Genomic DNA, 26,290 nt, shown 5'->3' on the forward strand with positions numbered 1-26,290 from the left:
AAAGATATGAAATTGAATTTTTGGGTCAAGAATCAACAACAAGTGGGACACAATCGTGAAGTGGAACAACATTTATTGGATAATTTAAACTTTTTTAACAAATAAAAAACTGAAAAGTGGGGCGTGCAATATTATTCGGCCCCTTTACTTTCAGTGCAGCAAACTCACTCCAGAAGTTCAGTGAGGATCTCTGAATGATCCAATGTTGTCCTAAATGACCGATGATGATAAATAGAATCCACCTGTGTGTAATCAAGTCTCCGTATAAATGCACCTGCTCTGTGATAGTCTCAGGCTTCTGTTTAAAGTGCAGAGAGCATTATGAATACCAAGGAACACACCAGGCAGGTCCGAGATACTGTTGTGGAGAAGTTTAAAGCCGGATTTGGATACAAAAAGATTTCCCAAGCTTTAAACATCTCAAGGAGCACTGTGCAAGCCGTCATATTGAAATGGAAGGAGCATCAGACCACTGCAAATCTACCAAGACCCGGCCGTCCTTCCAAACTTTCTTCTCAAACAAGGAGAAAACTGATCAGAGATGCAGCCAAGAGGCCCATGATCACTCTGGATGTACTGCAGAGATCTACAGCTGAGGTGGGAGAGTCTGTCCATAGGACAACAATCAGTCGTACACTGCACAAATCTGGCCTTTATGGAAGAGTGGCAAGAAGAAAGCCATTTCTCAAAGATATCCATAAAAAGTCTCGTTTAAAGTTTGCCACAGGCCACCTGGGAGACACACCAATCATGTGGAAGAAGGTTCTCTGGTCAGATGAAACCAAAATGGAACTTTTTGGCCACAATGCAAAACGATATGTTTGGCGTAAAAGCAACACAGCTCATCACCCTGAACACACCATCCCCACTGTCAAACATGGTGGTGGCAGCATCATGGTTTGGGCCTGCTTTTCTTCAGCAGGGACAGGGAAGATGGTTAAAATTGACGGGAAGATGGATGCAGCCAAATACAGGAACATTCTGGAAGAAAACCTGTTGGTATCTGCACAAGACCTGAGACTGGGACGGAGATTTATCTTCCAACAGGACAATGATCCAAAACATAAAGCCAAATCTACAATGGAATGGTTCAAAAATAAACGTATCCAGGTGTTAGAATGGCCAAGTCAAAGTCCAGACCTGAATCCAATCGAGAATCTGTGGAAAGAGCTGAAGACTGCTGTTCACAAGCACTCTCCATCCAACCTCACTGAGCTCGAGCTGTTTTGCAAGGAAGAATGGGCAAGAATGTCAGTCTCGATGTGCAAAACTGATAGAAACATACCCCAAGCGACTTGCAGCTGTAATTGGAGCAAAAGGTGGCGCTACAAAGTATTAACGCAAGGGGGCCGAATAATATTGCACGCCCCACTTTTCAGTTTTTTATTTGTTAAAAAAGTTTAAATTATCCAATAAATTTTGTTCCACTTCACGATTGTGTCCCACTTGTTGTTGATTCTTGACAAAAAAATTAAAATTTTATATCTTTATGTTTGAAGCCTGAAATGTGGCGAAAGGTTGCAAGGTTCAAGGGGGCCGAATACTTTTGCAAGGCACTGTATTTATATATATATACTGTATATATATATGTATATATATATATATAATGTATATTCAATGTCATTATATTTTATAATGGGTGCCAAACACTGTGATAGGAAATTAACACTCTTGAAATATCTTTTTTTTGCGTAGCAGGAAATAAATTTGAATTCTAAGCTTGCCAGTGGCCAATAGATGATGGGTCTTGGCTGGTTAAGATTTTTTGGTTCCTCTTTCATCAAGTTTCAAAACTGCACTTTAAAATTAAAATCTAAAAATGGCCAAAGGGAAAAATATTTTTTTTCACAGGCTAGTCATTTTATAATAACAACTAATAGACCTATCTGTGCTAATCCCCATGGCTAACCACATCCTTAAAAAAAAAAAAAATCATGTTTAAAATGTTGAAAAATCTCAAAGAGTGAGACAAATGTGGAGGAAGAAGACGTAGATTAACTTGGTCGAATGGAGCGCTTCCTTTTTCTGCCTTTAACTTGGTCATGAAGGGGGTTCCCCCAAAGCACCTTTGTCTAACCCCTCATGCCATATGAGATGTATGACCTTGTGTAGGATGTATTTTCCTTCCTTCAACCACAATTTCTCTTCCTCTCTCACTGCACTGTTTCCTTTCTGTCTCTCTTTTCACAAACAACCCTATACTTTATCCTCATATTTTTCTTACCCCTGTCCTTAATATCAGGTAAAGACATTAAAAAATGTGGAGCTCTGCACTGCTGAGATCCCTGCACCCTAGCTTGCCATCAAAATTTCACTTGCACGGTATCGTCTTGGTTTCTAACAATAGGAAGATTGAGGTTACCTGACTAGTCCTTAGTCTGTGTTTATGTTAACTTTATGACTTACCACTTCCAGGGTCCCTCAAGTCAAAAGCCCATTACAAACACATTTCACATATACACATGCATGGAAAAAAAAGGTCGGTATCCTTCCTCTAAAGACAGAAATAAATTAATCCGTCAACAGTGATAATAATTAAAATCTGCTAATGAAAAACAACGACCGCATTGGTCTTTTTGAGGTCCAAGAGTTTTTTTTCTTTTTCTTTTTTCAGTCCCTTCCACACTATAGGCTTATACAAGCTCACTCATGAGTCTGATGCTTTGATGTGAGACATTTTGTTTTGTATTTAGCTGCATGGTTAGTCTTTTGGGCGGCCCATGAACTGTGACTGGGTTCCAGCTTTATGTCTCCAGGCAGCACATTTCTGTACAGAAAAACCTTTAAACAACGCAGAATTTTTTAGGGTAGCCAAATTCAACATAATCCCGAGACAAACACAGAAAAAAAGTCACAGGATATAACTGTGTACCCGCCACATTTATGAGTAGCTACAGTGTTCTTTCTATGGTGTATTTTTCTCGTATGAGTGCAGCAATTTTGTGACTAGCCAAACAACCCCACTTATGTCTCATCAGTTCAAATGACTCCTCCCGAGCCAAGCTTTTTAGATTGTCATCATGTATTTTGGCCAATTGCATTATTTTTAAAATACAGGCAGTTTTTTTTTTTGTGTGTGTCACATAAGGTTACCAATAATTATTTCAGTGTCATGTTTACCTTAGAAAGAAAGACTGTACCTACTGAAACAACAACACACAAGGCACACTTGCAATATACAACCCCTAGCAAAAGTATGGAATCACCACTCTCGGACGAGCACTCACTCAGACATTTCATAATGTAGAACAAACTCAGATAAAAAGCTTGAAAAAAATAATGAATTAGTACAAAAGTGCAACTCTTTAGCATTCAGAAACACTAAAAGTAATGAATAAAAAACATTGTGGTGGTGAGTAAATGTTAATTTTATAGATCAAGTGCAGGGAAATATAAATGGAATCACTCCATTCTGAGGGAAAAAAATGGAATCATGAGAAACAAAAAAATAACAATCAAAACAGATCTCTGGTATTTAGTAGCACCACCTCTGGGTTTTATGACAGCTTGTAGTCTATGAGGCATGGAATTGATGAGTTTTCTTCATCAATTTGGTGCCAACTCTCTTTGATTGCAGTTGCCAGATCATCCTTGCAGGTCCGAGATTTGCTGTGGACCATTTTTTTTCCAATTTCCACCATAGGTTATCAATAGGGTTGAGATCTGGGCTATTTGCAGGCCATGACATTGACTGGATGAGTCTTTCTCCAAGGAATGCTGTAACAGTTTTAGCTCTGTGGCATGATGCATTGTCATTTTGGAAAATGACAAACGTATTTTCAATGGAAGGTAAAGGAAAGCTGTCTAAAATTTTAATGTAAACGTGTGCATTTATTGCACAACCATCTCCCCAGTGCCTTTGCCTGACATGCAGCCCCATATCATCAAGGACTGGGGGGATTTTGATGTTTTCTTCAGGCAGTCATCTTTGTAAATCTCACTGGAACAGCACCAAACAAAAGTTCCAGCATCATCACCTTATCCAATGCAGATTCTTGACTCGTGACCCCGTACAGGGTAACTTGGATCATTGCACTGTACAATGAAATCTCAAGACTTATAAGTCATTCTGGCATGAAAGTATCTCCTGTTTTAAAATAAATATGGTCTCATTTGCATGTCAATGATCCCCAAAGGAAAAACACAAACAAACACAACTAAAGACAGCCATTAATTGGTAAAAACAAATCTTTTGTCTTTGAGCCCTGATACTTTTTAACATTGGGTCTGTATAATCAGGTGAATGCTGGTGTTTGCAACAGGTACACTTTAGAACTTGAGCCAGGTGTTTGCTCCTGAAAAAGGATCCAAAATAAAGCACTTATTGACATTCGTTTAGTTTTGATTGCAGTGATTGCCTCAGTAGGTCCTCTAACAAATATCATTCTTGTTATGGCCCTTCTCAATGTTTTTTTTAATGCGATAAAATTAATATTTGTTTAATGTCGGCGTTGTTGTCATCCTCATTTTCCGCTCAGCAAAAATTGCTTCGTGTTTTATTGTTTTGGAGGGCTGTTTTCAAATGATTTCTAACACCCAACAACATAATACTGGTTCAATCTTAACAAAAAGTTAGCCTTTATGCATGTGTCTTTATTTGCGGGTATGTGTGCGTGTGTGCGTTTGTGGGTATAAGTGTGCAAAACACATGGCATGTATTAAGGTTTTCTTTTTATTTTATAAAATCTACTGTATCAAATTTGTACAATTATGAGTCTAGTAGTTACATCTCAAATATAGTCTGAAAATGTATTTTGGCAGTAAATCAGAAGCCCACACTTTCAAAAAAGTTCATTGACTTGAAATGGTTCTGACTGTTGCTTTAGAAAGACTATCAATGTAGAGTAACGAAAATAAACCAAAAAAATTATAATTACTACATATTCTTGGTTATTCTATATCTTTTGGTTTGATTTAAGTTTGTGACTACCGGCCCCCAATAATTCCAACTCACTGACATATCCATGCACACAAAGTGGAACACACACTTGGCTGTCGTTGCATGTACAGTCAGGCTCTTCGAACTGAACATGAATCAACACCTTCACCATTGTGGTGAAAGTAATTGCTTTTTATGATCGGAACAGCTGTTTCATTTCTAAAAAATTACCACAAATAAATTATAAGAAAATGTTTGGCCCACGTATATAAATAAGCAAAAATCATCCAAGTTGAGCCTATGGTGTCACATTTCGTATGAACAGTCCTTTAAACCTGTTCATGGTCAAGTGACACTATGATGACACTGTTGTTGTTTTTGCTTGTTTTACTTCATGTAATATAATAATATTAAACCAATGCGTCCCATTAAAGCAACAGTTGGTAGCTTTTTAGTTTTAGTCGATTTTAGTGATGCCGGTGGACAAAAGCGCTAGTGTTTTGCCTTAAAGAAGACTGCGTTTCCCATGAGGACCAGCGCACACACGCACAATGTCGTAAAATCATCCATCAAAAATCAAACTCCCGGTTGCCTGCAGATGGATTTAACAACATTTCTGTTTCCAGCGACTGTGTGAAAGATGAATAGTAATAAGGTAATGACTTCAGTGGTGGCTAAACAATAGCATATGACGGTTAGCAACCGTGTGGCTTAGTGTAGCTACCCCATCACAAGTTTGGTTGCGTGGGAAAGTGGGCGTCACGCCAGCGAGTGAAAGGCGGGCCTATGTTTATTCTGTATATTCTGGTAGCCTCCCTTTATTCCCTCATCAGACAAAACTTTTTGTCTCTTTTGTTGCTCTGCCATCCTGCATAATTCACGCGAAAGAGGGGAAGTGACGTATGCCCTAGAGCAGTCAGCACATTTTTAGTTTTTTTTTGTGTGTGTGGCAGGGTTCCTGCCACCGTCCTCAGGGTAATTTGTGGGTAATTAGTTGTTTTGATCTCTTTCTAGTAGACAGCCACTGAGCACAGTCCATAGATATTTGATGGGGACTATAACGTATGGTTGCTTGATAATATTGCAAACAACACTAAAAATGGTTTTGCTTTGCCCACATCTGTGGGGAAATGTGCTTGTTTAGTCGTCTTCAAGTGATTCCTGTATAGTTTGGAAAAATGGGACAGAAATGAATACAGCATTAGGGGAAAGAGCAAAGGAAGACCAAAGGCAGAACATGACAGGGCTTCCTAAGAAATTCTACACTTGACTGTTGCACTGAAATATGACAGGGATGAGATTATTCAGTCTTGTGTGTTGACTTTCTGAATGATTGAATGAATGAGTTACTACCAGCTTGGATTTGTGTTTTTGTGACTGTAATATTAAACCTATAAATCTACATTTTACCAAGTCGGTGATCAACTAGCAAAGTGACCAAATGAAACTTAAAAACCACGCAGACGCTGCCTGTCCTATGTAGCATTTAGGATGAGCCTAGATCTTCGCTAACTTTGGACAAGAGGTTGAATTAACCTCAGACTGACTGTCAGTCACTGTTTATTTCTCACACAAGTGGCCTGCTCCTTATGCCAAGTGCCATAAAATGATAGATTAAATTTAAACTAACATGGATATGCTTCATCACCTACCATGATCTTAAGGAGGCTAGAAAATACAAAAAAAAAATACATTGTAGATTGATGTTTTTCCCCATTTACAACGATTTATCAATTATACTGTATTTTAAAGTATAATTTTAATAAAACATTTGAGCTATAATTTGACCAAGAGCAAGTCCTCCTCAATCCTGTGGACTCCGTGTGTGTGTAGCAAAGGTTAAATGTTAAGATTCTGCTAAATGCTGAAGTATGAAGGAATACCTGGCACACCTCATGCAGAGTGTGTTGTGGCTTGCCCTGCTTTTCCTGGATGGAATGATTGCTAGCAGCAGGTAAAAAAAGACAGACAGACGAGATAGAGAGATGGGGATGGGGTAATCCTACACCCTGACTCAGATGGGGGTGGGGGGTAGTGAAGGGAATTCCCTTGTGAGCTGGATAGTTTTTACATCTGGTTGGACTGGAGCATTGCCCAGAGTTCAGCAGTCCCGCACAGGCTGGGCCACAGTAGACAAAATTCTACTCTTATCCACGTTTGGTTCAGGTTGCTGCAGATTACGGTCCAAACTCAGAGAATTCTGATCTGTAGTGATATTTGCAAGAGACTAAAGTCCATTACAAAAACTGTCAAATACTTTTTGTCAAGTTGAAAATCTGTAATAAATTCTGTCTCACACCTTTTAATAGAACTCAAACAATTGAGTCTGGCTCCCTTGAGCAAGTCTAAACATTAGACAAGTTGCTCCAAGTATTGGACCTCTAGTAGTGTCTAGACTGCCATTTGTCATCAGACAAGCTTATTTTGAATACTTTGGGCATTATGTCAGAATATGGTAAACCATAGCGCTTATATCAGGATATCAATTAAATTATAGTGCAAGCAACACTCCTCTTTCTAATTTGAGTTTCACATAACTTTGTTTTTCAAATTGTGTGCCTAGGCCCTTTTCTTGAGCACAGTGGTTTACAAGCTTTTCAATAGATTGTACTCTACTTACTATTATACAGAGAGGGCCCTATGATGGTTTATCAAGATTACTTTTTTGGTTAAATCAACTGGATCGCTGTTTTTATTATTTGGCTACTAAGATTGGAACAATCTCAGGTTAGCTTGCATCTGATACAACCTTGCATATAGTGTTGTGAATGTTATCCACCCATTTGTTCCTTGTCTGCTGTGCAGTACATTTATCTACTGCACAGTTGTGATGAGGTGAAGCTGATCCCAACACAGGACGAACGTTCACTTCTCAAATCTGAAAACTGTATATGCGCCTCCAAATAGTATGTAAACTGAATGCAGAATGGTCTTAGCGTCACTATCCTCAAATGTTAGTTGCCTTTCAGATTAAACGCACAGATGCTTGACTAAACGATACACAGTAACCCATAAGTGAGTGTCTCAATAACGCAACCATAAGCTAAAGTACTTACGTTTTCCAAAGAAAAATAGTTTGATTCAAACCTTTTCAATGCTTTTTTTTTTGTCAAGTTACAATTTAGAACAGAGAATCTAAAGCAGATGCATCTTTTCTCATTTTTACCAGTTGTCTGAGTGGCAGACAGCAGGTGCTTTAGAGAAAATAGCAGATGCATTGCACTGCATAGTCAAATATTATAATGTGCACTTCATTGACTAGCTTTAAAATAAAATCGGAGAAAGACAAGAAAATCATCCAATCCATATTTTTTGGTAAGCCTCTCTGAAAAAGAGACTGATGAGCCAGGCTTACTTCTTTTTTTATTTTTATTGTCTGCCTGCGTATTCAAGCACATGGAGTCGACCTACTGTAAATTGATAATATTTAAATCTTATTGAAAAGGACTGAGTCAGTGCCGGTATGAAGCCAATCCCTGCATTAAGTGTAATTATGTGATGACTGTCTGTCTGTGTTCCTCTTGTTTAGCACATGGGCGATACCCAAGTTTTCATTATAGGATGTGTTTTTTTTTTTGTTTGTTTGTTTTTTTTAAATCAATGTAATCTAGACTGGCTCGCACCCAAAAAACTCCTTAAACATGACTCTTACAAGGCACTACTGTGTGATCCTGCCTCACGTATTTAAATTGAAAGGTGGAGCAAATGATGTTGTGGCTGCATTGTCGTTGTGCGTGGGTGAAGGCTGCAACAAGGAGGAGGCATTGTCAGACGTATTTTGCTGATCTTGAGGGGGGAAAACGGTGAATGGAAATTTTTGTGGTGATCAATTGAATGGCGCGCTTGAGCAGAAAAAAAAATAACCTAAAAATTTCCAATGCCATTTCCAGTCTTAGTTAATAAGAATGAAAGTTACGTCTGTAAATACAGTTTTATGAATCCTGAATGACCCGTCAGTGAATATTGGTCAGTTCCCCCAAGGGTCACAGGTGACGTTTTTGGTATTGCTACTTGTACTGCGTATGCGCGAAGGGTTCATTCAGTGTTTTAGAAAAAGTCTCTGGCGGTCAGCAGGGATGAAATAGAACCAAGACAGTTACAGAGAGTCACTGAGAAATGCAAGGTAGTGCTGACACAATAAAATTTTGGGGAAATGATGCAGAGTTGTCAAGCAAACTGAAGTGACTAATAGCGCCTTGAATTTTAATACAATGGCAATTTTGTAAACAAGTCCACAAGCACCTTAAAATGTTCAGAAGTGTGGTCGTACTGCTCAACAACATTTACACAAACAATGCCAGGTATCATGTACTTGCAAGTCAACTGTTGAAAAAGTTAATGGAAAGATGCTATTGGAAAAGTGTCCTTTCCAAATGTACATAACAACAGTCATACACTTTATAATGATATTGACGGGACACAGGGCCGATTAATAGGGGGCCTATCTAAGTCAAAGCTGACCGAGTGGAAACATAAAGAGCTTTTGACGTTGAAAATTCTTGTGAATAAATGCTTAAATCCCTCAATTCTTTATAGATATGGACGTAAAAGTCTCGATTATTGGTTAAAAGCAAAAAAAAACGTGCATTTAGCATTTATTTTACGTAAATATTGCGAACTATGACGCCAATGCCATAGCGGCTAACTTCCCCCATTAATTTTTTTCACAACGTTTCAAAATGCATGCTTGGTACGAAAAATATAATAATTACCTTGAATCCTCGAATAAATCACTTCTGAGACAATCCTTCCTGTTTGTATGCGGTACAGCTTTCGTACTTTTTCAACCTAAAACCTAAATCCGGCGTTAGATCGCTGCGTGGGTGTGTTTGAGAATAACTCCTCTTGATGTGGGCAGGCCCCCTACTTGAAGGCGTGGCACAGTGCATGACAGGTTGTGACCCGTCAATATCATTATGAAGTCTATGCAACAGCCAAAGTTATTTTTTTTTTAGTAATTATCAAAAACATATTGAGACTCACAGAACATAGGGAAACAGAAGAAGGCAGATATTGATGAACTTATTTTAAAAACGTGTTTACTTGGGGAGATTGGGTTTGACATTACAGTGGGGCAAATAAGTATTTAGTCAACCACTAATTGTGCAAGTTCTCCCACTTGAAAATATTAGAGAGGCCTGTCATTGTCAACATGGGTAAACCTCAACCATGAGAGACAGAATGTGGAAAAAAAGAAAAAAAAAACTGAAAATCACATCGTTTGATTTTTAAAGAATTTATTTGCAAATCATGGTGGAAAAAAGGTATTTGGTCAATACCAAAAGTTCGTCTCAATACTTTGCTATGTACCCTTTGTTGGCAATAACGGAGGCCAAACTTTTTCTGTAACTCTTCACAAGCTTTTCACACACTGTTGCTGGTATTTTGGCCCATTCCTCCATGCAGATCTCCTCTAGAGCAGTGATGTTTTGGGTCTGTCGTTGGGCAACACGGACTTTGAACTCCCTCCACAGATTTTCTATGGGGTTGAGATCTGGAGACTGGTTAGGCCACTCCAGGACCTTGAAATGCTTCTTACGAAGCCACTCCTTTGTTGCCGTGGCTGTGTGTTTGGGATCATTGTCATGCTGAAAGACCCAGTCACATCTCATCTTCAATGCCCTTGCTAATGGAAGGAGATTTTCACTCAAAATCTCTCGATACATGGCCCCATTCATTCTTTCCTTTATACAGATCAGTTGTCCTGGTCCCTTTGCAGAAAAACAGCCCCAAAGCATGATGTTTCCACCCCCTTGCTTCACAGTGGGTATGGTGTTTTTCAGATGTAATTCAGTATTCTTTCTCCTCCAAACACGAGAAACTGTGCTTCTACCAAAAAGTTCTATTTTGGTTTCATCTGACCATAACACATTCTCCCAGTCCTCTTCTGGATCATCCAAATGCTCTCTAGCGAATCGCAGACGGGCCTGGACGTGTACATTCTTCAGCAGGGGGAAACGTCTGGCAGTGCAGGATTTGAGTCCCTGGCGGCGCGTTGTGTTACTGATAGTAGCCTTTGTTACTGTGGTCCCAGCTCTCTGTAGGTCATTCACTAGGTCCCCCCGTGTGGTTCTGGGATTTTTGCTCACCATTCTTGTAATCATTTTGACGCCACGGGGTGAGATCTTGCATGGAGCCCCAGATCGAGGGAGATTATCAGTGGTCTTGTATGTCTTCCATTTTCTAATAATTGCTCCCACAGTTGATTTCTTTACACCAAGCGTTTTACCTATTGCAGATTCAGTTTTCACAGCCTGGTGCAGGTCTACAATTTTGTCTCCGGTGTCCTTCGACAGCTCTTTGGTCTTGGCCATAGTGGAGTTTGGAGCGTGACTGACTGAGTTGTGGACAGGTGTCTTTTATACCGATAATGAGTTAAACAGGTGCCATTACTACAGGTAACGAGCGGAGCCTCGTTAGACCTCGTTAGAAGAAGTTAGACCTCTTTAACAGCCAGAAATCTTGCTTTGTTTGTAGGTGACCAAATACATATTTTCCACTGTAATTTGGAAATAAAAATTATTTAAAAATCAAACAATGTGATTTTCTGTTTTTTTTTTCTTCACATTTTGTCTCATGGTTGAGGTTTACCCATGTTGACAATTACAGGCCTCTCTAATCTTTTCAAGTAGGAGAACTTGCACAATTGGTGGTTGACCAAATACTTATTTGCCCCACTGTATATTAGATTTCCCTCTCCAATGTTTGCCTGGTTAGAAGAAAAGATTCTTTTTCTCTCTCCTTTCCTTTCTTTAACCACATTTCACTATTCCTGATGGCCAGAAGAATTCCCAGAATTCCCCTTTTGTTGTATTCATTAATTCATTAACCATATTTTGATGACTCCCTTTTCCTTTTGTTATTCGTGTCAGAACCATTTCCAAAGTTTATAAAAGACCATATGCGTGTTCTTTCAAATAAAAAAACTCTCCTCCATTTTTATTTGCACAGTATTATTCTCTTCAACTTAATTTTAATATAGCCATTGTGGAGGCAGTTTAAAACTATGTCTTCAGCTCACTTTAATAAACCAACTATGAAACTTTATTCTTTCACTTTCTATGTAATGTGAAAAACACATTTACCAATATTTTTTCCCCCAAAAAATTTCCAGAGTTTCTCAAATATCCCTAATGGGACACGCATCAACACAACAGCAGGAACTACTATAAAATTTAAGCCTGGAAGTCACACCTACAATGCAGTCTAATAAAGTGTAATTGTGATAACACATTGCTCATCCTGCTGCTTTGCCTGGTATGACATGAATTTTGGTCTCTACCTCTTGGAGTTTTGTCTTCCCTAATGAGTCATTGTACAATAAAATAAAAAAAAAAAAAAAAAAAAAAAAAGCACTATTGTCAATGCCCAGTTTACGGTATACCGTGCCTCCTTCCCGTTGTTACCTGGGATAGGCTCCAGCACCCACGCAAATATAAGCGGTTCAGAAAATGAATAAACGAACGAACGGACAATTGAACTAACTAACTATGGTCAGTGCGTATTGTCTATACAATGCCTTGTGTGATTGTTACTAAAGGTGTATAATGAAATTACATCTGAAAGTATACAGAAAATTTGCAGTGATTTGGTAGGCCTCCAATATTTGTTGCCAGAAAAATAATCCTCAACACAGCAAGAAAATAACTTAAAATATTTGAAAACAGTGTATTTCTACAGTTATAGTTTATCATCCAGCAAAATTATGAAAGTTTGCTCATCGAAACGTGGGGAAATGGGTGGTTCGGCTTTATTGGTATGCACTTAAATGCTCAATGTTCGCATGTCCCCTCCCCTAAACTTTCATTACAAAACCTTCAATGAGCAAAATCAATTAATGTCTCTTTATTTATGTTGAGTCCGAGCACACAAGTACACATCACTAAATTTTTGACTGAGCTACTGTTTATAATGTAAATTTATGCTATCTACTTGCAAACATGACATGGATTATAGACAATGTCCACAATGCTTTTAATGATATCCTGATTATGTTGTTGTTTTTGTTGTTGCTTAGATGGCCATCATCTTTGGGAGACGGAAGCCAAAGTTGACAAGGACTCAGTCAAATCTGTAAGTGCCATAATGATTTGACTGTTCATCCTCTTTATATCCTCCATGGACACTTGCTACTTATCTCACTGTCTCCTCATCTGTCTCATTTTATGATGTAAGCTTTGCTTAGGCATTGCTACATAGAGACTAATGATCATCCCATGCAATCATGGATGGAATTTTCAATCCCTGTTCAAACACATGGTAAACACAAGCAAGCATATTGCTTGTGCATCAATGATTCACAAAAATTCCCGATGATGAACGCAAGCGCATGCACACTCACTCCATGACTCTCTCTACATAGCCAGATGTTCAGTTCACAATGAATATATATTTTTTTGTGGAAAATGAGTGCCAAAATTTAGCTCTGCTGGGGTTGTGCTGTCTGAGAGTATTTCACCACTTTAACCTTTTGATGAGATGTGCTGTGTGACAGTATGTGACCTCAGTTACAGTCAGTGTTGTCAGTAACGCGTCACTGTAATCTGATTACTTTCTTTCAGTAATGAGCTATCTAGTGCAGGGGTGGGAAAACTATTCCACAAAGGGCCGCAGTGGGTGCAGGTTTTTGTTGCAACCCATTAAGAGGACACCTTTTCACCAATCTGAGGTCCAATCAGTCGATTGCAGTCAGGTGCTTCTCATTTCTGTTGAAACCGCATTGGTTAAACTATCTGTGCTGGGTCAGTTGGAACAAAGACCAGGACCCACTGCGGCCCTTGAGCACTGGTTTGCCCACCCCTGATCTAGTGCGTTCATTTTTCCAAACCAGTAATCTGATTAAAGTTAAGTTTCCTTCGTGTCTGTGCGTTATTATTTTGATATTGCCTCATACTGTATGTAGAATGAAATATACTGTAGTCATGCACGAAGAGCATTTCGAACAGAAAATGTTAGAAAGGTTCCCATCTTAGTCCGTGTTGTTTCCTTAGTAACCGCCCATAGCTTCCTGTTTTGGTCTCGGATCACACGCGCTAAGTATTTTGGGACTGAGAAAGGCGTTAGGAATATGGTGCACATTCGAGCCGAGAGCAGCCACCTGTTGAGACGTGCGAGGGAATGTTGATGAATGATTGTGAGTATTTTTCCTTCATTCTGGACAGTTCCAGCGATAGGTTGTAGCCGCTACATGTGTGGCCATTTCGTAGCTTTGCCGTTGCAACGGCAGGTAGTCATTACTTCAAGTCGGCAAGCATTTTTTGCATCATATTCGTGTTGCATATTCATGCCATGAGGTGACCTGTTCGTTTAGCATCTTTGGGATGTGTTGTAGGTCTGATTCAGTCTAAAGTGCTTAGTTGCCGCCACATTTTGTGGCCAAATTGACCGCGCGCATTCGCGGCCGCCTCCCCCCCCCCCCCCCCCTTTGTGTTTATTTCACTGTGCAATTCATTTGTGTGTTGTTGATTATTGTGTAGTCAATTTGAATTGTTTTACATTGGCACTAATATGCTGTTGACCCTAAAAAAAAATAAAAAAAAAAAAAAAATCTGAATTTTTGACATTAGCCTTAATCTTTGAGTGGGGGTTTAATTAGTCAGTGGAGTTTATTTCAACAAATTCAATGCAGTTCGTCAGTTATTTGTTAGTTTTAGGGCTCCGGAGGGGCTAAGCTAGTTTGAGTCAATGGTGGTTGAAATCAACTATTGCATAATTAAACCCTAACTTGAAGCTAACTTGAAGATTAAGCCTTATGTGAAAAATTCTGATCTTCCCCTTTAAATTCAATTATCGGAAAGTCAATTCATGCAATGGCATTGTTCTGTTGTCATTCTTATGTTGAAGCAGAAAAGAGAAAAATTGGTGAAAAGCAACTGATAAATTGCTTTTAAAGTAACTTAATTACTTTGATAATAATGTATTCAGTAAATTGATTACTTTTTTTGAGGCGTAATCAGTAATTAAATATTTTTTTTTCTAGTAATCTGTGACAACTGGTTACACTCCATGTTTGCGTATTGTTTAATCAAGTGGCATGAAATGGGAAAGGCTAATTATTTTCTATATTTAGAAAGTTTATTGAAATAACATTGAAATATGAGTCTTTAGAGTGGTGAAAGTGTCTTTGGAACCGCAAATTTCTTTCATCAATAGTTTGCAAGTTTGTCAATTTACACAGGGTTTGAAATAAAGCACAGAAAACAAAATGCAGCAACTAAATGAGTTTTTTCAATTAAATTTGTATTATAAAGAGGTTAGGTTTAGACTACGATAAATAGCCACCACCAGCTTTGTTCGATATATATATAGCAAAAAGTCCAACGGTTAAAAAAATAATAATATGAGGAGCATTAATTTTGAGATGTGTGGCCGATGAAATGCAAATACCACAGTAGGGAGAGAAAGCAAGAGAGCACTGGAATTCTTTTCTTATGTCACAAGACTGCCTTAATGCACTCCAGACTGCCGACCTGCATTTACTTTTATTGGCTTTGGAAGTGTGCTAACTTTCACTGTGAGGGAAGATGAGGGAAAGCCTAGCAAACACACACACACACACACACGCGTGCTTTTACACTCACTCAACCACCTGCATATTTTCCTTGTAATCATCTGGACGGCAGACCCCTGTCCCACCCACCGTTTTTGGTCACAGCTATGGCCAATGTAAACCTGCTCTCTGTCACAGTGGACTATTCTGTCCTGTTTAGATCCCAACCAGAGTGACGGCAAAATACTTAAACACAAATACCTGAAACACATTTTTATTCTTGTTTCTGTGTCAAAAGGAAAATAGAAAAGAGCTTGGGTGTTAGTATAGTATAAAAAGAAAAGACAATATTCCTTTACTCATGCTGTATAGAGATGAATCTGAAGCCCGGGGGTATTGTCAGACACAAATATGGGCACTGGACAAACTCATGGGCTCTGCTGCTTCGAAACATTTGTCTGTCTTGCTATTTCAAAGGGGTAAGAATGTTTTTTTTTCTTTCAGAATTCAATTTTTGTTGAGATCCCACCATACCGAAACCAGAGAATATCCAGCCCTTTGCAGGTAAACTTCTACGTGTGCAATGGCAAGAGAAAGAGGAGCCAGTACCAGAACTTTACCTATCTTCCTCCCAGCGGTAAACATTAACATTTTACCCTTTTTTCTCTAGTGCCTTAAAGTTTTTACTGTCTCTAAAGCCAATTAAAGTACTTTATATTATTATTACTACTGCTGGGCAGCGCATGATAGCCTGTGAATGTGTGAGGTGTGTTTATTCTACAGTTAGCTCACGTTCCTCAGTGATGAGGTATACTTGGTGAGTGACAGAGCCTTGAAGCGCTGTTGATGTAGACAAGTCAATCCCCCTGCGAGCTCACTCCCGCACCCCCACATCACACAATACCTGCCTGGTTCACCAACACACAGGGATGTGTATGTGTGCACATATCATGTATGCACTCACACATGCAGTGTTTTACTCTGTCATTCATGTAGCAACCTGAAAATTCAGGGATACTTCTCTCAGTGTTCATAGATGGCCTTCGCATTGGAATTTAAAAAATGGATTGAGAGAGTGTAAAACAGTCTTCTGCTTCTAGATCCCATTCTACATTACAGAAATGACCAAAATACGAAGGTGAGATTGTAGCCTGTGGTATCATATTCTTGAAAAGACTCTTTTATAGTTTGTATTTTTCCACTTAAAAAACACTCTTCCTTATAACATTGAGGCATATGGCTAGAGGGTTTTGTTTTTTTTTGTTTTCTTTAAACCTGTCCTGTTCAGCTGTTTGACACGGAGAATGGAAGTCTAAGTGTTCGGTTGGTCTGAACAGTTTTAATGTTTCACATTGAGAGTATGACTTACTCCCATTGTGATCATTCAACATATCTCGTTTATAATGACAAAGCAGCGAACAGGAAGGGGTCATGGGGGGACAGAAGAAAAGAAATACAAGAAAAGAAAGAAAAGAAACACAAACAACAACCAGAAATACATTGAACGCCTACACTAACTATTAATATGTTGGTGCTATCAATCAGCTAAATGTATTTCCTGTTGACATCGGGGATGGCGTGGCTCAGAGGTAGAGTAGTTGTCCCCCAACCCAGAGGTTGTGGGTTCAATTGTCTCCCCTGATGAACTCGCCTAAGTATCCTTGAGCAAGATACTGAACCCCACATTGCTCCTGGTGCTGCGTCACCAGTAGGTAGATGGCAATGTAAAACGCTTTGTTCGCCTTGAAAGGTGGAAAAGCGCTATATAAGTATAACACCATTTACCATTTACATCATGTGGGGGTCCTGTTGGCCAGGGAAAGAAGGGGACGGGGTGGGGAAGTCTATAAACTAAGTGATTGGTAGGTTGGTAGAGTGTACACAAATCAGCTCTGTGATCTAGAACCCAGTAATCGTGTGAATCCCTTGTGAGTGTAAGCCCGTTGGCAACCGACCCTACGCCACCCCACCGCCAGTCCCGGCACCGGGACCCCCCACCCGAGCACACCCAATCACATCCAGCCGCACGCGAGCCCCACCAAACACGCGACAGCCACGCAAATGAGTGGAGACACTGCGCACGCGCAAACCCAGGGCCACGAGGGTGGTCCCGCAGCCCAGCAAAGGAGCCATCATCTGCCCACCTGGCCCACAAGCCGCAGCCCCCCAACCGGCACAGCACGCCGCGGGACCCCCAGCGGCCCACCAAGCCCAGGGCAGAGCAGGGTCCCCCGCCGGAGCAGGCGACATCCAGCCGATACGCCGGCGTCCAGCCAGCGACCCGTGGCGGAGCGCAGGGTGGATACCCAGGCAGAGAAGAAAGGGGAAGGCGGAAGCAGGAGAATGCCAACCTCATCCCACTCCCGCAGCCAGCGGCCCAGGCAGAGAGGAGGCCACGCCCCGGGAGCCACGCCATAGAGAAAAAGTGGGGGACCCACCTACCACCCTATTACTGTGGCTGCCAGGTTCCCGGCTGGCAGCCATCACCCAGCAAAGTGATGGGATTGTGTGGGGAGGGTAGTGCAAGGTAAGCATTAAAATAGGAGTGCTCGGCTTGGAATTTCTTCCCAGCTGCCCGTCCCACCGCCCTTTGCCGGAGCTCTCCCGTGTAGTATGATGTGTGTGGAGCGTTAAAAAAGGTGCAGGAATGGCGGGGCCTGCCATGAGGAAACCGTGAGCACCCCCCCAACAGGTCCCGTCCATCCCACAACCTTAGTGTGTGATGGATTAAAATCAGGGGGGAGCCGGACCGGGACTGTATGGCTCTGTCCCAACTCTTCCCAGGAGAAATGAATGAGTCTGTAGGTGAGTATGGCTAGAGGTTTAAATTCCAGTCTGGAGGCTCTGGTTTTGAATTTTGGTTCAGAGGAAGACATGTTCTGGAAAGTTAGTTTTGGGATTGCAAATATTGTACTTACAACAGTCTTGAACACCAATAAGCATTCATGAAACGGCATCCAAAGGCGCTAGTGTTGCTCGCCTATCTTACACTGTGCTACAAGTATACAGCCTTTAATAAGATGTGTTGTTGCGAATTATCAGCTGATATATTTATGCACAGAGGAGATAAGACACATTTTGGACAAAGCTCTGAGAGAAATGCAGAGGACGTCCCTATTAGGAGATCACTGATTGTTTGATTTATAAGTGCATTGTGGATAATTCGGCCGGTTCAAGGCAGACAAACTGTGGCCTTATTTAGTATATTCGTTTCATATACTGTACTGCCTCGAAGAAAGCAGGTCTTATCAGTCTCCACTACGCATCCCCAATAGTTTTACTGAGCATACATGCATGTCTAATTAAAAGTGCTCTCTTTTGCTGCCAAGTCAACCACAAGTGCAGTGTCGACCACACAGGCAGGGCCAATAGAGCATAATTAGCTCTCTGGTGTTGAAGCTACAGAACCCGTCAACAACAAGCAATTTGATGGCACTGTTGTTTTACAAATACTAGTCATTCAAAAACACTTATCACAAAATGGGATTACCTTAATTTATTTTGCTTACAATGAAAAAAATACCAAAGAGAATGGGGGGAAAAAAAGAATAATTATCATTTTACAGAAAAGTCCAAAAATGGGCCGGACAAAAGTATTGGCACCCTTTGAAAAATCATGTGATGCTTCTCTAATTTGTGTAATTAACTGCACCTGTTACATACCTGTGGCACATAACAGGTGGTACCAATGACCAAATCTGCACCTGTTACTTACCTGTGGCACATAACAGGTGTTGGCAATAACCAAATCACACTTGCAGCCAGTTAAAATGGATTAAAGTTGACTCAACCTCTGTCCTGTGTCCTTGTGTGTACCACATTGAGCATGGAGAAAAGAAACTGTCTGAGGACTTGAGAAGCAAAATTGTGCGGAACCATGGGCAAGCTCAAGACTACAAGTCCATCTCCAAAGACCTGAATATTTCTGTGTCTAACGTGCGCAGTGTCATCAATAAGTGTAAAGCCCATGGCACTGTGGCTAACCTCACTAGAAGTGGATGGAAAAGAAATATTGACAAGAGATTTCAACGAAAGATTGTGCGGATGGTGGATAAAGAACCTTGACTAACATCCAAACAAGTTCAAGCTTTCCTGCAGTCCGAGGGTACAACAGTGTCAACCCATACTATCCATCGGCGTCTGAATGAAAAGGGACACTATAGTAAGATACCCAGGAACACCCCACTTCTGACCCAGAGACATAAAAAAGCCAGGTTGGTGTTTGCCAAAACTTACTTGAGAAAGCCAATAACATTTTGTGAGAATGTTCTCTGGTGAGATGAGACAATTTTACAGAAAAAAAAAAACGAGGCTTCCAAAGAAAACAACACGGTCCCCACAGTCAAACATGGCGGAGGTTCCCCGATGTTTTGGGGTTGCTTTGCTGCCTCTGGCACTGGACTGCTTGACCATGTGCATGGCATTATGAAGTCTAAAGACTACCAACGGCCCATTTTTGTAGTTTTGTGTAAAATAATAATGATTGAATTTTGTTTTCCATTCTCTTTTGTGTTTTTTCATCGCAAGCAAAATAAATGATGATATTACTATCGAAGCATTTGTAACTGCAATCATTTTCTGGGAGAAATTGAGCATTATCTGACATAATTGAGGGCTGCCAATACGTTTGGCCAGCACTGTATAAATATATATTTTATATATAGCATCTACATGCTCTTTTAAAGCTGTCATTACAAAAGTTTTGAAATAAAAGTAGTAAAGTATTAGTAGTCCAGTAGAGCAGTAAAGTATAAAAGTATCAAAAGTAGTAAAGTAGCCAGGTTATTCAAATACAAGCATATTTTCAATAAAAAGAACAAATAAGGAGTATAAGCTTTTACTATAGTACAGAGTTGGGGTATGTCAGCTAATAATGAAACAACTGACACTGTAGCAATAAACTAGGCTGGGCTTGAGAGAACACCTACATACACGCACACACATACACTGGTGTCAACACTTTCTTGCTTTCCTTTATGAGAGAGCCTCTTCCGGCCCACTTTGTCACTTCAAGCACATCTGTGGTCACTGACGTTATTGACAGAGAACATTTCTTTCACACTCTAGTGGCTGCTTGTCTATAAAAAGACAAAATCCCCCCTAAAAATAGACGTTTGAAAGAGCGGAACGATTAAGCAAAAACCTCTGCGGCACAGATGCAAGTGAAACTACCTTTATTTTCCATTCCGGTTGTGACGTCTTGTTTTGCAAATGTACGCATCACCTATTTTGATATGGCTACATTTGAAGAGCTATTTTAAAGAAAAAAAATCTCCCATCCACAATATTTATTGACCTTGTACATGCTGATGCACTTTTTAAGTAATTTAAAAAATATTGAGTGTTCTTCATTTTGAAAAACAAGTACTCTGGCCATTTGTTGCATGGAAATATGCAAAGAAGATAAAAAATATATAATAAGTATTACTCCTAATAATTAATAAATCCATTCAACTTCTGAATCACTTATCCTCACAAGGGTCGCTGGGGCGCTGGAGCCTAACCCGGCTAACAATGGGCAGGAGGCAGGGTACACTCTGACCTGGGTGCCAGCCAGGCCCAGGGCAGAGAGAGATAAAAAAAACATTCACACACACTCACACCTATATATATATATATATATATATATATATATATATATATATATATAATTAAATGGACAGCTATGAAGCAAATTTATGCAATAATGATGTTACAAATTATCTTAAAATTATTTGTAATACCTCTCCAATACTAATTTTTCTCTCTCCTATGTATAAAAATACGGTAATGAACTATTGTATTCACATAAGCTTTCAGAATTCTTTCTTTCATTCAAAAGTTGTAAGTTGTAAGCCCCCTTTCATCCATCGCATTTACAATTCAGCCTTTCTGGGATGTTGGTTTGTTTATTTTTTTATTTATTTTCATTAGATTGTGAGTTCACACCGAATAATGTGGCGGTTGACTTTAACGACAGTATCCCATGTAATGTTACTTAAGGGATTAACTTTTTCCTAGAGTTCTCTTCCAATCATTCTTGCGTGAGACATGACGTGTTGATCCTCCAATAAGAACCAGTTTTACCAACCACACTGGAGAGCAGATGCCAAAAACGGCTGGCAGTAACCAAAGCATGAGCTTCTCGGAGCCCCTTTATTTTTACAGTCTGTTTGGAGATGCCTTTGTAATATCAAACTACTCTTCCCACAAACTTGTATGCAATCGGCGAACCATTCGTAATGTTTTTTTTTTTTTTTTTTTTTTTTTGACGTCACTAATCATACAACTGCAGTGAACGGAAGAGACAAGCACCATCTGTGTACCTTGAACTCGGATAAACCACGGAGACTGAACACCCTTTGGTTCGATCAAACCATTCTGCAAATACTACTTATATGAAAGATCGCATTTTTATAAATCACTCAAAACTCACCGACCAGCATTCCCAATATAGTAGAGTGAATATGTAATTTGACACCCGCTGTTTATGATCTTTGCAATTCATACCCATAGACACAATGAGGAAAAAGTTGGATGCAAACATGTGCAAAGCATCAGCTGTCTTTGGGCCATAACCCATAGGTCGGGGGTGGGAATAAAAGCCAGATGAAGTTGAATTTGTTTGAAGAATATTTTTTTCCAACTCTCATATAAAGTGAATAGGAGACCGACAAATGGATTTTGCTCTAGAGAGCTCTGTTGGGTTTATATCTGATGTAATACGTAGCATGGCACTTGTCTGATTTACAAGACATTGCGTTGAAGCTAACAATTTGTATCCTGCACAAGACTCAATACATATTGCCCTTCTGTTGCTTACTGTTCCATTATTATTTTATATAGTAAATTGTCATACAGTATATCAAAACAAACAGAGAAAATGACAGTCACTGAAGCAAACCTATCCTAACCCTCTGGTGCAAAGTTGTCACTACAGTGGACAGCTATTAAAACGTACCTTTCTCTTTAATATTACATTTAGCCAAAGCTTGAAAAATGTATTCCATGGTTCTTCGCCATTTATTGAAATGAGAGAGCAGGGAGCAAAGGAGAAATGAAATTGACGGTGTGACAGTAGAATGGCCCATTAGGGGTTTATGTTATTCCCCAGGCATGAGAGCAGAGTCCCTTGAATCATGGGACTTGCCTCACGATGCTCTTCAGACAACCTGTTCCCTGGGCTCTGAAAGCAGACAGGACTGACGTAAATGGGCTCCCTTCTTTGTTATCACTGCACCACAGCTCAGGACCCCAGAGGCAGACATGCATGATTACTGTCTTTTAAATCTTCCTCCCACAAAAATAACACATTTTTCTACGTCTTGATGTATTTCAGTTTGTTTTCCTTTCACTAAATCATTGCATATACAAGAAAATATTTTTACTATAAATTGTATTTCCAGTCAGACAATTAGTTTGAAAGTGTGAATTACCAGTGGTAATATGATTCACAGCCTTTCTTCTACAGTTGTCTTCTTGATTTTTTTTTTTCTAACGAGAAGACTTCTTGATCTCTCCGTCTCACTCGCAATTTACTGAGTCCTCTGAGTAACTGATAGAAAATAGGGAAGCCCAACATTGTGATAATCTGTGTCCAGTTCTGTCCACTCTACATGAATCCTGATTGAAGAGAAGCATGTGATGCATGTCGGGCAGAAAGTTTCAGGAAACTTTGCAGAATGCCTGTGCTGGAAAATATATTGCAGAGACATGATGATCAAGTGGGGTCACTGCACTCTCTTACATTAGGTGGGATCTGAAGTTCCTAAAATCAGATGCACAATTTTGAGGCATTTTAAGAAGCGCAGGCAGCCCAATACGGATCGAGTAATCATCAGGTCCTAAGAAAAACAATTGATTCTAGAGTGCAGAGAAAGTCAAAGGACCTGTGGTTCCTTCTAAGACAGCAGCAACAGCAGCAGCAACCTTCTGCTTTAAAGTCGTTTTATTGGATATCAGAGCTAGTGGAGAGCCCAAAGAAAATAGGTCTTATTATTAGAAACAGCTGTGGTTTTCCACTCTGATGACTCATCCATTTTTCTTTTCCCCATATTCTTTGGATTATTTTCATGATCGAGTACCGAGGGTTTCATAGTAAAACACTGAGCTATAGACACTGGTTGTTTGTTTAGATTACCAACAATATTACTGCCAAAAGTGCACGTTCATTACTTTGCTCATTCCTCTTACAAGCATTGTGCCACTTGAATGCCTCCAGACATTTTTTTTAACTCGTCTTTTTTCTTCTTTCCACCTCTCAGTGCCGTTGATAAAGACAGAGCCCAATGATGAATATGATTCTTTGGGGACTTCAATGTTGGCAATGCATTCAAAGTCCTACTTCAGTCATCCAAGACTCAATCCAATAATGCCTGTTGCCGATCATGATGCTTGTCTGGCCAGCGGATACCCTCCCTGCCCTTCCCTTAATGCTGCCATACCATCATCGTCCCCCAATTCTAGCCCGACCCTGCATGATCTCTCGCCTGTGGCATACAGCAAGTGCCTCCCAAATAGTCCCACCCATGCAGCACCCACAGTTCAGATGTCGACTACCTTCCAAGAAAATGGTAGGTCAGTCCTTAGCCACCCAGCATCTCCTGACCACAGCTCTTCCCTAGCTATGCTCCAAACTCAGGAAAGTCCAAGTCCCCTCAACAGTCCAGGAACCCATGGATTCCAGCCTGTCTATGCCAACAGTAGTCCTTCATCCTCCCCAGCCTCCCATGCTTCTACTCCAGGCGGGTCTGCAGAGAGTCGATTTATTCAGGCCTACAGCCCCAGCCAGGCTCAGGCACCAGCCACCTCAGCCCAGGCTGAAGGAAATTCACCCAACCTGCAACATGAGGAATCAAGACCCCCTGCCATCACCGTCAAGCAGGAGCCCCAAGAACTGGACCAGATGTACCTAGATGATGGTGAGTTTCAATATCTTTATAGTAAAAATGTAATTTCACAATAGATGAAAGAATGTATGCATTTTTTTTTCACAACACATTGACTGCTTTCAAATTATAAAACATCACACATTTTTACCCTAACTTACCTCTTTCAACTACTTTCTTATAGGATACAGACTTCAGATTATGCTACATCTGTTATTGAACCAGAAATCTAAAGCATAAGCATAAAAAGAATTGTTTAAATTTTGTCCTGAGGGATTTTAATTTCTTTAGCATGTCAAACTGTTTATGTCCCAGTAGTTGCTTTAGTATGAACCACAACATTAGATTGAAAGGATTTTGAAACAATCTGTCAAAACATCACAGAGAAACTGGGGTCAGCCAGGTTCCAGCCGAACGAAAATAGTGGCACACGCGTAGAGAACCAAACTGTTGACATATCATCTAATGAAGGAAACAAAACAATAGGTAGGGGTTTCCTAATCCCCGCCTGGCTTTTTTGGAGGGATGTCGGGAGCTCAGAAGTAGAGGCCTTCTTTTCCCGTCTTTTCCCCCTGGATTCCAGGCCATGCAGCTGTCGTCATCAAGGGAATGTAAAGGGTCATGGGTCTACCCCTGGCAATGAGATCAGACACACCCAAGGGAGCACATGGCTGGGTTTATTGCCTCCTGTGTCCATCCCACAGCTTTTCCCAAGGGTCCCCAACCTGTTATCTATGTTAGCAGAGGCACCAATTGTTGTTATGATGTGTATTCACAGTACAGCCAGTGGATTTTGCCAGTTTGAAATTATTACAACCCTTCGCATCGTAATAGAGGTGGGGAACCAATGACCCCCATTGAACTCTTCCCTCGTCACCCTTCCTGTAAACGTTGCTAGGTTCAAGTGTGTGTGTGCTTACGCGGACATATGTCAACAACTCACAAAGGCGAAAAGTACGCATGAGGGGAACGGGAATGGGGAGTTGTTGCTGCAGAACTGTAATTGTGTTGTCAGCGTATCTGCCGGTTTTGATGAGTCCCATTTGTCATCATAAACAGGCAATGCAGACAAAGAAAGATGTTATCAGCTATTTGTGCTTATTAAATGCTTGTTTGTGGATATGTATTCTTACAGCAGTGTTACAACATTTTAATAGGCTACTCAATTGCTCAAACCAGTTCAACCAAAAACGGGGGTAAATGTTTCGAACTTTAAACATCCTCATGCATGACGTTATGTGAAATGTGGGCATACTGGACAGGACTTCAATAAATCAGTCTATCCAGTCATCTGTACATTTTCTATACTGTTTTCATCAGGGTCAGCCAAAGGGTCAATAATAATAATAATAATAATAATAATAATAATAATAATAATAATAATGATAATGGCTAGCTTTAGCTTTCGTTTTTTTTTCCCTCTGGAACTATCTGGTATTAATTGATAACCATTAGCCACAGAGATTGGTGCTCACTGAGCAGAAGGAGCAGTAAGTAAAGGTTATTAGTCTGAACTGTTCAGATAGTGAGGTCAAATGCTATGTGAGTGGCTCATACAAGATGGCGAATGGCAACTTGATACTCAAATTTGGGAGAGGATGAAATACATGAACCAGTGTTACAAAATCTGGAATCAAAGAAATGTAGCTCTACTGTTACCCCGGTAATACACCAAGCGCGTTGCCGATGCTCACCCCCAATTTCCACAGGATGCATTTTACGAGGAGAGCGTCTGTGGAGCGGCTCGATCAGTTCACACAAGGAATGCAAGATTGCGTGAGACTCAGAGTAGTGGCTATTTAAAGATAATACAACAACCTTTTGCCTTTCAGATGCTGTGTTTTGGTCAGCTTTCTTTCTGAAAAACAAGAAAAAAAAGTCCTCTGCTAGAGAAAAAGAGAAAGAGAAAAGAATTGCAATGACAAAGAATTTAACATGTATTTTACAAATCGAATGAATGAATTTTTTTTTTTTTTACTTATGAAACGTTTTTAAAAGCTTTATTGAAGGATTTTCTAAAAAAAAAAAAAAAAAAAAAAAGCACCATGCAGAAAA

At 40.0% G+C, this 26,290-nt stretch overlaps 1 protein-coding gene across 1 annotated transcript in view; it reads left to right on the forward strand.

The window, feature by feature from the left end:
- The window catches only part of LOC130914851 (nuclear factor of activated T-cells, cytoplasmic 1-like), an 85,273-nt gene that overhangs the window by 28,899 nt on the left and 30,084 nt on the right, over positions 1 to 26,290 (forward strand). Inside the window, exons 7-9 of the mRNA XM_057834400.1 lie at positions 12,897 to 12,952; positions 15,873 to 16,005; positions 23,612 to 24,268. Of these exons, the coding sequence (XP_057690383.1) occupies positions 12,897 to 12,952; positions 15,873 to 16,005; positions 23,612 to 24,268 (846 nt within the window). The remainder of the gene's footprint in view (positions 1 to 12,896; positions 12,953 to 15,872; positions 16,006 to 23,611; positions 24,269 to 26,290) is intronic.

Source organism: Corythoichthys intestinalis, chromosome 4 (genome assembly GCF_030265065.1).
Source record: "Corythoichthys intestinalis isolate RoL2023-P3 chromosome 4, ASM3026506v1, whole genome shotgun sequence".
NCBI classification, from domain to species: domain Eukaryota; kingdom Metazoa; phylum Chordata; class Actinopteri; order Syngnathiformes; family Syngnathidae; genus Corythoichthys; species Corythoichthys intestinalis.